At 43.2% G+C, this 14,192-nt stretch overlaps 1 protein-coding gene across 4 annotated transcripts; it reads left to right on the top strand.

The window, feature by feature from the left end:
• Nucleotides 1–2,430: 2,430 nt before the first annotated feature.
• On the top strand, nucleotides 2,431–13,943 carry LOC137756200 (zinc finger protein 75D-like). Of its 4 annotated transcripts, none has more exons than XM_068532507.1 (6): nucleotides 2,431–2,720; nucleotides 4,234–4,759; nucleotides 5,962–6,154; nucleotides 6,906–6,997; nucleotides 7,336–7,462; nucleotides 13,003–13,943. In XM_068532507.1, the coding sequence occupies exons 2-6, from the start codon at nucleotides 4,349–4,351 to the stop codon at nucleotides 13,710–13,712; spliced, it is 1,533 nt and encodes a 510-aa protein (XP_068388608.1). In that variant the 5' UTR covers nucleotides 2,431–2,720; nucleotides 4,234–4,348; the 3' UTR covers nucleotides 13,713–13,943. The 4 variants fall into 4 exon arrangements, with proteins under 4 accessions (XP_068388608.1, XP_068388611.1, XP_068388612.1 ...); XM_068532508.1 differs by lacking the exon at nucleotides 2,431–2,720 and adding an exon at nucleotides 2,737–3,067; XM_068532510.1 differs by lacking the exon at nucleotides 4,234–4,759.
• The last annotated feature ends 249 nt before the right edge of the window (nucleotides 13,944–14,192 follow it).

The raw sequence follows: 14,192 nt of genomic DNA on the forward strand, positions 1-14,192 counted from the left end.
TTAATATTATGAGGCCTCAGTTTCAAAAGCTACCACTTTTACAACGGAATCTGCATTGGAACTGTTCTTTGATTACTACCTGTTGCATCTCCTTCAGCACGAAATAAAACTTTTAAAATTCCTTTGCAGTATCAACAGAATCATGGAGGGAGTCCAAACTCTGTCTTACAGCAGATAATTTCAATTCAGCAGCCTGCTGTTATTCTCCACCTGTCTTTCCTCTTTTCCAAACAACTCCCTTTGTAATCACAACTTTGGTTTTTGGAGGCAATCCTTTTCTTTCTCATTCTCATTTAACCACATCCTTTCTCTTCCAAGTTGGTTTCTAATTCTCTCTATTTCTCAAGAATTTATCTACAATTGCCCTCTGCTAAGCCTTCCAGAACATCTTCAGATTCCTTTCTGTAAAGATTTCCTATGCAGTTGCTAAACAAATTCCTCTATCCCAACTCTTGGCCCAGTTAGAAATTACAACATTTTTGTGTTGTAGGCTTTAACTTTAGAAATTCCTTTTCCTTCTTTGTCCTGCTCATATGACCTTATTCAAAAATTGCAAGATCTTCTTCAAGTTGCTTCCACCTATAAAGTTGTTTGCTGCCCAGGATCACATCTTGATTCCTTGGGTGAATCGAGGTTGAAGTGTTTAGGGGAAAGAAAATGCCCTTTAGATTTTACATAGTTTCTCTTTTTTACTTAGTGCTTCAAACATATTAGCCAAGACATAACTATGGATGGGATCTGGGTGTTATGGGTTTAAATTATAAACCTTTACTTTAATTTTGTAGAGTTTTATAAAAGAAAACATGACTCAATGTATGCTTTTACCACTAACCATATTAACAATATGTAATGAAATTTGTTTTAAGTGAATTACAACTTGTCTTCCTGGAGTCTCTAGTCCTTTTCAAGAATTTTCTCTTTTCTTTGAAGCATATAAGCCATAATAGGTTATAAGGAAAATTGAAGAGATCATTATATTTATGTCCATATTCGTTCTAAACGGCTAACTATATAATCTACAGATAATTTCTACTGAAGACAATTACAAGGGATAACTTTGGCAGATTAATATTAAACTCCACACGGTTTAAAAACCTTACTATTTCAAATAAAAAGGAAAAAGAAAAGAAAAAGAAAACGCCGTTATCCGACTGTCCTCATTGGTTAGTGACTCAGCTGAAAGGTAAGCCTGGGACTTGTCCAGAAGCAACAGTGCTCTAACTTCCCCTTCATTGTCATAAAACATTCGGTTGACAATGCCTGACCTCAGGAACAGAGCTTTGAAGGAATCATTCTGAAAATGATTCTCTGGTGAAGCAAACATCTTTACTAGGTTTACAATCACAGATAGCGCACTGTGTCCTCTCGCACACTTCTGGGCAGCTTTACTTTGCAAATATGGATTGACCTTATCTTCTGAGAGTAATCCTCATTTGCATATAAAAAGGCTGACAGGTGATCCTTGTTTATTTTCCTCCCAGGCATGCAGAGCTCTGGTTCCCTAGCCTGAGTGGTTTCTCACACTGATTTCCAAAAGAGGTCAATTTCATCCCCCACTGTACAACTGAGCTACATACAGTTTCTCCTCTTTGATTCATATGGATAACTTCTGTCCAAATGGCTCAACACTAGGTAAACACTGAAAAGTTGGAGACACTGACAACCCGAGATATTCGGGTTCTTAGAAAGAGGCCTTCTCCAGAGGGCTATGCTAAGCATTACAGAAGATATAAGACGAAACAAGGTTCCTCTCCTTCAGGAAAGCATAACGTAGTAGCAGAAACACGGGGTATGACAACAGGAGACCGAAATTGGTCTACAATCTGCCACCGGTAATCCAAGTGACCCTGCGGACATCGCGTCCTACATCTCAATTTTTTTATATGCCAAGGAGAAATATAAATGGAACCCACACCATAAGGTTAAAACCTACCTAACAAGAATAAAACAATAATAGCTGGGAAGGACGTGCCAGCGAACCAGACAAGGGTTTTAAAAATATAAGGGACTGTTATTCCTGACCTAGCGAGGGGTCTGACCAGGAGGACCAAAGGCCTCTTAACTTAAGGAGTCCCGGGACGAGCCTAGGGATGACTTTCGGGGTTGGTGGCCCTAACCAGGCGAACTTCCCGGTAGAAAGGGCCACCGACTGCCAGAACGCGACGCGGGAGTAATCTGGACGCCACTCCGCAAGTCGGGGGTCCGAGATCACGGCGTCGGGCGTCAGCAGGCTGCATCGTTCCCAGGCGACGAGACGCCTTCGGGGCGCCGCTAGGCCTCCCGCGGGCCCGAGACTCGGTGACCAGAACTCTTTTTTTTTGCATCCGGGGCTAAACCCGGGACGGGAAGGACCCGCGAGACCGTTCCGGCGTGGCTGCGCTGCGGCTCCCCAGGCGGAGGGACGGCGATGCTGGGCGTGGCTGTCACGGAGCCACCGGAAACGCATTCTTCCTTTTCCGGTTGGGGCCAGTCCACCGCCCGAGACCCCAAAATGGCGAGTTGGGGAAGGGTCTCGGGGCGTTAGAGCGCTCGGGCTGGAACCGAGCTGCCAACGCCCCGTGCTCCCGCCGCTCGCGGGGCCTCGCGCTTTCCCGACATCGCCCCCGGGAGCGCGGGAACCGGACCCTCCTTCCTCCCCGTGGGGGCGGGAGGCGTGACGACGTCATAGCCGAGCCGAGAAAGAGGGAAGTGGCGTCCACGGAAGCCGGAGCTGGGTGGAGGTAACCGACAGGCTGCTTTTCCTTCTGGGTTTGGTCAGGAGGGCCCCCGAGAAATGCCGGCCGCACACGCCAGCTGCGTGGCGGCGAGCGGGGGTGCGGGCGCGCATTTTCCTTTTCGCGGTGGCGTCGCTGCCGGGCGGCGGGTCGGCCTGAGAGCCGGCGGGACCTGTTCTCAGCGAGGCCGGCACTCAGTCTCCTACAGCCACTTCTAACCTCCGGAAGCAACCTCTTTGTACCCTGTGTGCAGATATAACCCAGGGCTGCTGCCGAAGCACGCTCGGAGGCTGCCGGTGTGCTGAGAGCACGCGGGCGTCCTCGCGGTCGGTCCAGCCTTCTGGACCCACTTGGTAGGTGTAGACGGGGGATGGGGCGTAAGGCCTACGAATGAGCCCAGCGAAACTTGCCCGTTTCCGCTGGCGTATGAGCATATCACTGGAGAAAGGGTTATTTCAGCTTCTGAGACATTAGTTTTGGCTGACAAAGAAAAACAGGAAGTGTCCCTGTACCTCCTGAGCCTGGACAGGCAGCAAGGAACCAGCCAGATTATTTCTTTGAATACCGGTGGCATCCTTGAAAGAACTTTGTTGTTGTTTCCGCTGCATCACCTCCGAGAAAAGCAGACTCTCAAGGCCATCCTCAGCCTTGCTTAAAGATCTCTATGACCCTGAGGAAGTGTAAAGTCAAGAGAAGGCTTACGTTTACAAGGACCCTTCCTGTCTCTGAAGAACCTTAATCGTCACCGTTTCTCCTTTCCTTTTTTACAGTTTGACGTTTGGGTATCTTGTAGACAAAGCCAACTGTCAGTTTTTCCAGTAAAGTAAGCAAAAATTTTCAGACACAGGTACAAAGCCGCTCAGTGCCCTTTATAAGTCTTCCCAAAAAAACCAGTGTTGACGCCATCTGATTGCTTAGTGGGGAGATACTTGCTGAGAGGAATAAGGTTACTTTTTCTCTAATTACTTTACTTCTTTTCTGATCTGGCCACCTCAGTTTCCTTTCCAATATTAATATGATGGAAAAGAGAATATCAAATGTTCCATGAAGCAAAGACATCAGTCTCCATTAAGAGGACGAAGGGGCAGAGAAGTTGTTTTCCCCCTGACTAAAGACAAAAAACTGGGGTGATCTATTACAATTTAGAGAAAGTCAAATATGCCCCATTTGTAAAGGTGGGACAGGGGGCACACAGATTAAGTATTGGATGATATCAAAGCTCGTTTTAGTGAATGGGTGCCAGTTTTTTCACCCATCAACCTTAAAGAAAAAAGAAAAAGTGATCACCTGACATTTGTCTTCCCTGAGCCGTGCTTTGTTTCAAAGTTGGGTAACAAAGGAAAGGGGAAAAACATGTCCTGAAGTAGTCTTGAGTCATCCTGAGTGGCAGTTGATTTTAAAGGCGAGGCAGGACAGGAACTTTTCTGTTCGTTCTTCTCTGATAACTATAAATAGCGAGTAAATATGTGTCATGTGGCTTTCTTCTTGACGTGTACTTTTTTTTTCTACCCTCCCTCAGTGACCTTGGGGAGAAGATCCACTCATTGGTTTTGTACCAAGCCTGACAAGGCCTCAGTTGTCAAAGGTGGCCCAGGAGGATATCACACATAGGAGTAAAACTATTCCTAGAGCAAATGATGATGAGTGATCTGAACGTGAATGCATGCTTGTACCCACACGTGGAGGCTTTGTGGGAGACTAAGGGGTCTGTGAAAGAGAGCTCCAGTCAGAGTAAGAAATCCAGCCCACAGATGGACAGTCTTGGTCCTGAGAGCGCTCGCCAGCACTTCCGGAGCTTCTATTATCTTGAAGCACCTGGACCACTTGAGGCTGTCAGCCAACTGCAGGAATTATGCCATCAGTGGCTGAGGCCAGAGATCCACTCAAAAGAGCAGATCTTGGAATTGCTGGTGCTAGAGCAGTTCCTGACCATTCTGCCCAGGGATATCCAGAACTGGGTGCAGAAGTATCATCCACAGAGCATCAGAGAGGCTGTGGCCCTGGTAGACCGTTTTCAGAAAGAACCTGGTGGAATAAGTAATGAGGTGAGCGGAAAGATTCCTTACGTGTACACTGAAATAGGGTAAAGGTCCGGGGCGGGGGCTGCTAATTGGAGAATGGGATGGATTAGGTCACTCTTCTGCTGCTGCTTTAGAACAGCTAAGTGCGATCTGAAATCACAGACTTGCAGCGACAGTCAGCCTCCAGGTTTCGGAGTTCCTGGGAGTCTTACCTGGCCTTCGAGAAAAGAAATGCATTTTGCCCTCTTCAGGGCCAGGGTGAATTGAGGGTGGTGGGCCTGGTCTAGCATGGCCGAGGAGACAGGACTTAGCAACAGAGAAATTAAAGGCAAGAAAGACTTGGGGAAGGAGAAGAAAACCTGAAAGCGTGGACAGCATTTAGAGATCAAAGGCAAGCGAGGGTAGCAACCGAAGTATAAATCAAACATCTCTGGGGAGACTGCAGAGGAAGAGAAGAGATAGAAAGAAAAAAGGGAAACAGGGATACGGAAAGGAGAAAAGTGCCAACAGAAAAGTGGAGAGAAAGTGCTGAGGGGTGGTGCCCTCTGTGGTGGGGACACACATCTCAGGGCCAGGAGGAAAGAGCCCTGTGGCCTCCCTCAGTGCTCGGCCTTGGCCTTGCTGGTGAGTGGGGAACCAAGGTCTGTCCTTGGGAGATGGCAGCACACTTCCTTTCCTCGAGAGTCCACCTTGAGGAACACAGGCATCTTATTACAGCTGAAGCATATGGAGGAAAGTTAGGGTCCCACTCTTCCCCCAGTTTTTCCCTCTACTGCATCCCCTTTCTCCATGAAATCGTTCCCTGGGCATGGGAGCATTGGAAAATCTGACTGACAGGAAAACCTTTTTTATTCGCGTCCTCATTTTTTAGAGAAAACTAGAAGATACAAGTCCACTAGGTCAAGGGTCCAAGTCTAGAAAGCAAGAGAGTGGAGGCAGCGAGAGGACAGGCAGCCTACCCCACCCTGCTCGTGGCCTGAGCTGTGGCCATCTGTGGAGGGCTGGAGGCCGGCAGCGGTCGCAACTTCTCTCATTTTAGCCTAATCTTCCTAGATCACGTGTATAGTTCCTTGTGAGAAAACCATGGTGCAGTACCTCTTCGTTTCTAAAAATGACTTCCTTGAACGTTACACGCTCCCCAAACCTGGGCTCTAGTCTTGTTTGTTCCTCCACCACCACCCCAAAACCAAAAGCTCTTTGCTAATGAGGATGGGGATTATTTCTAGGTCACAGCCCATGAGCTGGGAAAGGAGACATTGCTCTTGGGAGGAACAGCAGTGGCCCCAGGCTTTCAGTGGAAGCCAGCAGAGCCCCAACCAATGGATGTGTTCCAGAAAGAATGTTGGAATACATACTGGGTACTGCAAGAGCAGCTGGGCTGGAATACTCAGAAAGAAACCCAGCTTTTATGTGGAAGAGGTGAGGAGCTTCATAATAATTCTCTTCTCCTGGGAGCTGTGGTAGTAATTGGTTCAGCTAGAATGTCACAGGAATTTTCCAGCTGCCCAGCCCTGCTGGCAGTTAGGATGTCTCTCTGGCGGGAGTATAGTAGGCCAGTGGTGGGTGAAGGTGAGGGTCATTCTGTGGTACAGAAACATCCAAATCACAGAACCCTGGTATTCACAATGTGGACTTTGCTCCTTAGAAATTTGAGAGGAGAGAGGAAGATACAGCAGGGACAGGCAGGGTCATCTCACCTTTACAAGTTAGAGGAGAAATTGGGATCAGAAATGGGCTGTCATTGGCAGAATGGGAAGAAAATTGTACACCAGGAAAAAAAGTAATGAAAGAAATCTCCCACATTTCCTACCATACACTGGAGGACCTGAGGCTTTCATTTTCAAACACCTCTAATTCTTGCCCAGCTCAGCGAAGAATTTAGTCTATGAGAGGAAAAACATAATGGATTTCCTTTTATTTCATGAAATCTGTGGAAAGAGTCAACTGGGAACCAGCTCTGTGCAGTGGTGGATATTTGGTTCTTGTCTGCAAGGAGAAGGCCACTTCTGGCACAGCACACCACACACACACACACACACACACGCACACACACACACGCACACGAAGGTGAGCCATCTTTACCAAAGGAGTCCTGTATTGTAGAAATTGGCTCAGGGTATTCATAAATAGAAAAGAGAGAAATTTTTTTCTGGTTCTTTTCCCCCCACAGCTGTGCCTGCTCAACAGATTCTAGACTTTTTTGAGCAGACAAGCACCCCAAGCTGGAAGACGGCATTTGAGCTCATCCTGCCTGAGTCCCAGGTGAGCTGTACTTTCCAGCTTTTCCAGGCAGCCTGAACGTGGCTTTGTCTGCTTTTCTCTGCTACCCATGACCCACCGTACCCGGCAGGTGCTCTGAGGTTTGTTAGCCCCAGGTGTTCTCTAGGCAACTAGGCTTGGCCCTGCGGGAATTGGGCACCTCCCAAGCTGTGTACTGATCTCTTTGGTGCCTTCCTTTTCTTCCTTCATCTCACTTCTTTTCCCTTAAATCTTATACTCTTACCATCTTCAGTGACTGGCCTCCCGTGTCATTCGGAGATGAGTGATAGGACGGCTTCTGTCGTGGCAAGTACTGAACTACAACTTATTCTCTTCTTTAGAGTCCGTTGACATTTGAAGATGTGGCCTTGTTTTTTACCGATGAAGAATGGCAATTACTGGACCCTTCTCAGAAGATCCTCTACAATAATGTAATGCAGGAAAACTATGCGACGGTCACCTCTCTAGGTAAAGATTCTTCCTTTCCTTTGTGTAGAACTTGTGTAATCTGTCCCGTCCTCAGTTCATGGAAAATGAACTCCTGTGAGAGAGTCCCAGTGTTCCAGTGGCGGGTTGGTTCTCAGCTTGATGGTGTGGGGAAAAGGAAAGGCATATCCGGACCACCCGGAGAGCTTTTTACGAATACACGTCTCACTTCTTTATTCTAGGTAGAGTTCTTGATCTCTCATACTCCTGCCCCGCCCTGCAAACCCACTCTTCCATATCTTTTCCATGTCAGTAGCGGGCACCACGACTTACCCAGTTGCTCAGGCCCAAAACCTCTCAGTTATCCTTTATTCTGGTCTTTTTGTTATACCCCCCAGCCGATCCGTCAGCAAGTGCCCTGAGCTCTGTCTTCAGAATAGGTCCTGCAATGCCGTTGGAGTATCCTATACTCCAGTATAAGATAAAAAAGTTTTTAACAAAAGGTGCTGAGTACAACCACGTCTCAACCTCTTCTGCTCTCACCATGTGGTCTAAGCCACCTCATCTCTAAGCAGGTCTGCTGGAATACCACTGGACTCCCCGCCCCCTCCACGTCGTTTCCATCTGTCCTCCTTATAGGTTTAGTTCTTCGCTTCCTCACTGCATATCCACCTACAACCACAGTAGAGTATAAAGAAGATGTGGAATCTAAGATTCTGCCCATTTAAATGTTGGGAGTAAATAAAAGTAGAAAAGAGTCATTCACTTTTCCTTGAAATAGTCTGGAATTAAGATGGCAGTCCATGACCTCAAAGTTTTATCCTCAGAACATTATCGTTGCACCCTAAACTTAAAGCGATCTGTTTAGCACAAGGGCAAGAACCATAGACCCGAGGTCCCCAAGAGTTCAAGGACAGTCTTGGAGAGTCTCCTTGAGGTAAGTGTATACATAGGAAGAGGAGAAGATTCCTTGATAGGAACCTTCATAGGAGCTTAACATTTTTAAGATTTTGTTCCTGTATTTTTTTAATTAAACTTTTTATTGAGTTAATTGTAGATTCATATGCATATTTAAAATGTAATACAAAGAGAACCCATGTACACTTTACCCATTTTCCCTCAATGATAACTTTTGCAAAAGTATATAATATCACAACCAGGATATTAATACTGATATAGTCCACTGACCTTATTCATGTTTCCGTTTTTCCTTGTATGTGTGTGTATTTAGTTCTATAAAGTTTTATCACATGTGGAGGTTTGTGTATTCACCACCACAATCAAGATACTGGATAGTTACATAACCACAAGGAGCCCTCCTGTTGCCCTTTTATAACCACACACACTTCCCTCCCACATCCCACCCCATCACCAACCTGTGCCAACCACTGATCTGTTCTACAGTTTTTAAATTTTGCCATTTCAAAAATGTTATATGAATAGAGTCATGCAGTATGTAGCTTTGGGGGATTAACTTTTCTCATTCAGAATAAGTCCCTGGAAATTCATCTTAGCTATTGCGTGTGTCGGTAGTTCAGATGAACTGCTGAGAAGCGTTCCATGATATTGATATACCACAATTTGTTTAACCATTCACCCATCGAAAGGTATTTTTGCTGTCTTCAGTTTTTGGCTATTGCGAATAAAGCTGCCGTGAACATTCACGTACAGGATTTTGTGTAGAGATAAGTTTTCGTTTCTCTGGGATAAATGCCTTGAAGGGTGCAATTGCTGGTTCATATGGTAATTACATGTTTAATGCCAAACTGTTTTTCCAAGTGGCTGTACCATTTTACATTCTCAGCCAGCAATGGATGTGATCCAGTTTCTCCACATTCTCGCCGTTGTTTAGTAGTATCACCGTTTTTTAAAAAATACTTTTTTTGCCTTTCTGCTAAGTATGTAGTGTTATCTCATTGTGCTTTGGCTTTGCATTTCCCTAATGGCTAATGGTGTTTTGTAGCTTTTCATGTGCTTATTTGCTCTCTCTATGTTATCTTCAGTGAAATGGCTTTTGCCCATATTTTAATTAAGTTGTTTTTTAACTGTTGAGTTTTGAGAGTTCTTTATAGACTGTAGATTCCAGTGCTTTCTTGGATATGTGGTTTGCAAGGAGTTTCCCCAAGGCTGTGTATTTTTCTTTTTATCCTCTTCCCATGGGCTTCCACAGAGTAAAAGTTTTGAATTGTGATAACCAATTTTTTATTTTTTCCTTTTACAGATTGTATTCTTGTTATCAAGGCTAGCAGTCTGACTAGCTATAGATCCCGAAAATTTCCTATGTTTTTCCTAAAAGTTTTATAATTTTACATTTAAGTCCATGATTCTTATTGAGTTGATTATTATATAAGGTATGAAGTTTAGGTTGAAGTTCATTTTTTCGCCTATGGAGGTCCAGTTGCTTCAGCCTCGTTTGTTGAAAAGACTGGCCTTCCTCCACTGAATTGCTTTTGCACTTTTGTCAAAGATCAGTTGGGCGTATTTGTGTGCATCTATTTTGTTCCATCGAGCTATGTGTCTATCCCTCTGCCAATATTGCACTGTCTTGATTACTGTAGCTATACAATTTAGGAAGCCTTAATATCTATCAGGTAGAGTGATTCTTCCCACTTTATTCTTTTGTCAAGATAAAATTTTATTTTAGCTATTCTAGGGCCTGTTCCTTTCCATGTAAATTTTAGAATAAGCTCATCTATGTCTAAAATAAACTTTGTTGGAATTTTGCTAGAAATTACATTAAACCTATATATTAATTTGAGGGGGATGGATATCTTTACTATGTTGATCTTTCTAATCAATGAACACAGTATGTCTATTTATTTGGGTCTTCTTTGACTTCTTTCATCAGCTTTTTGTAATTTTCAGTGTACAGATCTTCTGCATGTTTGTTACGTGTATGTAGAAGCTAATTTTCATTGGAGCAATTGTAAATGGTATTATTTTAAATTTGGTTTCTGCATGTTCGTTGTTTTTGTATAGGCGTGCCACTAATTTTGTTTTGTTCTTTTATCCTGTGACCCTACTGAACTCACTTGTTAGTTCTAAGAAGTTTTTTTGGTAGACTTCTTGGGATTTTTACACATAGACAGTCACATGATCTGCAATGCCTTTTATTTCTTTGTCTTACCTTGTTGCAGTAGCGCCAACTTCTGGTACTTTGTTGAATAAGAGTGGTGAGAGCCGACTTCTTGCCTTATTCCCAACTTTATCATAAAAAGTTTAAGCCTTTCACTATTACCTATGATGTTAGTACAGGTTTTTTTGTTGATACTCTTATCAAGTTGATATAATTCCTTATTTTCTGAGTGTTTTTTATCGTGAATGGATGTGGGATTTGTCAAATACTTTTCTGTGTCAGTTAATGGGATTATGATCTTTCGAAGCTTGTTGATATGGTAGGTTATGTTGATTTTTTAAAAATTTTATTTATTTATTTATTTATTTTTGGCTGTGTTGGGTCTTTGTTTCTGTACGGCAAGCGGGGGCCACTCTTCATCACGGTGCGCGGGCCTCTCACTATCGCGGCCTCTCTTGTTGCGGAACACAGGCTCCAGACGCGCAGGCTCAGTAGTTGTGGCTCACGGGCCTAGTTGCTCCGTGGCATGTGGGATCTTCCCAGACCAGGGCTCGAACCCGTGTCCCCTGCATTGGCAGGCGGATTCTCAACCACTGCGCCTCCAGGGAAGCCCCGGTTATGTTGATTGATTTCAAACGTTGAACCAGCTTTGCATACCTGCAGTAAATCCTGCTTGATCATGGTATATAATTCTTACTTATTGTTGCGTTCAGTTTGCCAGTATTTTGTTGAGGATTGTTGTATTTAAGTTCATGGGAGATGTTAGTCTGTAGTTTTCTTTTTTAGTACTGTCTTTGTATGATTTTGCTGTCAGGGTAATTACTGGCCTTATAAAATGATTTGGGTAGTATTTCTTCTTCTTCTCTTTTCTGGAAGAGATTATATAAAAGTGGTGTTAATTCTATAAATATTTGGTAGAATTCTCCAGTAACACTATATGAACCTGGAGATGTCTTTTTTAGCAGCTTTTAAATTATGAATTCAATTTCTCTAATGGTCAGAGTGCTATTCAGATTATCTATTTCATATTGGTTGAATTCTGGTAGTTTGTGGATTTTGAGAAATTGGCCCATTTTTCCAAACTTTTAAAATTCATGAACATAAGTTGCTTATAGTATTCCCTTATTATCTTTTTAACTGCTGCAGAATGTGTAGAGATATACCCAGTTTCCTTCTTGACACTGATGGTTTGTATCTTCTCTATTATTTTTGTCAGTGTTGATACAGGTTTATCAATTTTATTTTCTTTAAGAATAAGCTTTTTGTTTGATTGTGATTTCTTCTGTGATCTTTATTATTCCTTTCTTCAACTTGTTTTAATTTTATTTTGCTTTTTTTCTAGTTTCTTGAGTTAGGAACTTAGATTATTTATTTGAGACCTTTCCTCTTTTTTATTGTAAGCATTTAGGGCTATACATTTTCCTCTGAGCATTCCCTTAGCTGCATTCCACATATTTTGATATATTTTAATTTCATTTTCATTTAACTATGTATTTTTAAATTTCCCTTGAGACTTTCTCTTTGAATCATGGATTATTTAGCAGTATACTGTTTCATTTCCATATATTTTTAGATTTTTCTGTTGTCTTTCTGGTTTTGATTGCTAGTCTGATTCCATTTTTGTCCGATTGCCTTTTCTCACTCAAGCTGTGATTTTTTTTTTTTTTTTTTTTGGTTCTAGGTGTGATGTGTTATTTTTTTTATTGCATCCTGATCATTTTGTCCATTATGTTAGGAGAGTCTGGGTCCTATTTAAATATTTTATTTTAATGGGCAGTCACTCTGTTTTAATTTAGCACACAGGTTCTTTCCTACTTTTGTGGAGTATGTGTCTAGTGACAGTTTAATTTTCAGAGCCTTCATAGTGTTATTTTGGTCTCCTTGGTTTATATGGTACTGCTAGGGTTCCCTTGCGTCCCCGCTGGTGCTGCCTGATGGTGAGGAAGATATTTACCTAGGCCAGAGTGTCTCTCAGTGGGAATCTCTGACCTATAGGGATGAAGAGGCTTCCTGGGCCTGGCCACTTGTGGCTAGGTCCCTCTTGCTAGTTCTGCATGCTTAATTTGGTGTCTCCTCACTGGGGTTCTAGTGTTGTCAGAAGGTTTCCCATTCAGATTTGGGAAGGAATAAGCCTATCCAGGTAGCCTTCTGTTGCTAGGTTGAGGTTTGGAAAACACTAGATCTGGTTTGCCTTCTTTTTTGGGTGTGGAGATGTAAGACATCTGCTGTGTTACTCTTGTAGTTCTGGGGTCCCAAACCATTTTGCCTTCTTTTTACCACTTTTTAGAATTCTCTGATCATTGTGTCTTGCATTCTTGAATGGGTTTGTTGTTGTGCCTAGCAAGGAGGATCAGGGAGAAATGGGCCTATGCCGTTTTGTCCAGATTGGACCAGAAATCACTTGTTCTTGTATTTTTTAAAAGCTGTCATCATTGATTTTTCTTTTCATTCCTACAGTTTTCTTGTTCTGGGATCAGATGTCTGATTCTTCTGTTTATTCCAACAGGGCTAAAGCTCAAAAATGACACTGTAAATGAGCAACGTGTATCTCTTTCTACATTAGAAATACAAGCATCAGGACGCAAAGTATTAAGAAAGGCCAGAATGAAAGTTGCCCAGAAAACAACGGGCAAAGAAAATCATGGTGGTACACACAGGGTACGGAAACGGCATCGAGCTTTTCCAGGGAAGAAAAGAAAGAAACTTACAACTTGCAGACAAGAGCTTCCAAAACGTATGGATCTTCATGGGAAAGGCCATGCAGGAGAGAAACCTTTTAAATGTCAGGAATGTGGGAAAAGCTTCAGAGTTAGCTCTGACCTAATTAAGCACCAGAGAATTCACACTGAAGAGAAACCCTATAAATGTCAACAGTGTGATAAGAGGTTTAGGTGGAGTTCAGATCTTAATAAGCACTTACTGGCACACCAAGGAATAAAACCATATAGATGCTCGTGGTGTGGGAAAAGCTTCAGTCATAACACAAATCTACACACCCACCTAAGAATTCACACAGGAGAAAAACCCTTTAAATGTTATGAATGTGGGAAAAGGTTCATTCAGAACTCCCACCTTATTAAACACCAGAGAACCCACACAGGTGAGCAGCCTTATACTTGTAGCATATGCAGGAGAAATTTTAGCAGGCGGTCAAGCCTTCTTAGACACCAGAAACTCCACAGGAGAAGGGAGTCGTGTCCAGTGTCTCCAGTCTGAAGAAAGCAGCTAGAGCTTGACACTAGAGGTGATAAAAGAATACAAAATGATGAGGCACCCAGTGATAGGAATCTATCATCAGCAAAATGTGGGAGGGGCATATGTCGTGTTTCACAAAAAGGAATCTAAAGTCTGTTTTATTCAGCATTGTATCCTCAGTGTCTGGCACAAGACTGATGCATAATGACTTCTTTATAAATAAAAGAGTGAAATAGTTCTCATATATCTAAAGTTGCCTGTCTGTCTATTTCTATCTGTATCTGTCTGGTTACTCAGCTTCCCCACCCGCCGTGATCTAAATTCTTCAGGTATCAGGTGCTCAGCAAATACGTGATGGCCATGAGTCCTACTCCCATTCTTTCTCAGGAGAGACGGAAAATAAGAGTATTCAGGTCCTCTGAAGGGAGCTCAGAGAGAATTACTAAGTTCGAGGCAGTTTCTGTGGCTACCATTCTGTCTACATGAACAACCAAGCCAGGG

The sequence above is a fragment of the Eschrichtius robustus genome, chromosome X (genome assembly GCF_028021215.1).
Source record: "Eschrichtius robustus isolate mEscRob2 chromosome X, mEscRob2.pri, whole genome shotgun sequence".
Taxonomy (NCBI): domain Eukaryota; kingdom Metazoa; phylum Chordata; class Mammalia; order Artiodactyla; family Eschrichtiidae; genus Eschrichtius; species Eschrichtius robustus.

What these genes read in the sequence shown, in the direction of transcription:
- LOC137756200 (XM_068532507.1), top strand. Translation starts at nt 4,349, where the DNA reads ATGATGATGAGTGATCTGAACGTGAATGCATGCTTGTACCCACACGTG. An exon ending in CTGGTGGAATAAGTAATGAG is followed by an intron (nt 4,760 to 5,961) that starts GTGAGCGGAAAG and finishes GATTATTTCTAG; the next exon opens with GTCACAGCCCATGAGCTGGG. An exon ending in TCATCCTGCCTGAGTCCCAG is followed by an intron (nt 6,998 to 7,335) that starts GTGAGCTGTACT and finishes TCTCTTCTTTAG; the next exon opens with AGTCCGTTGACATTTGAAGA.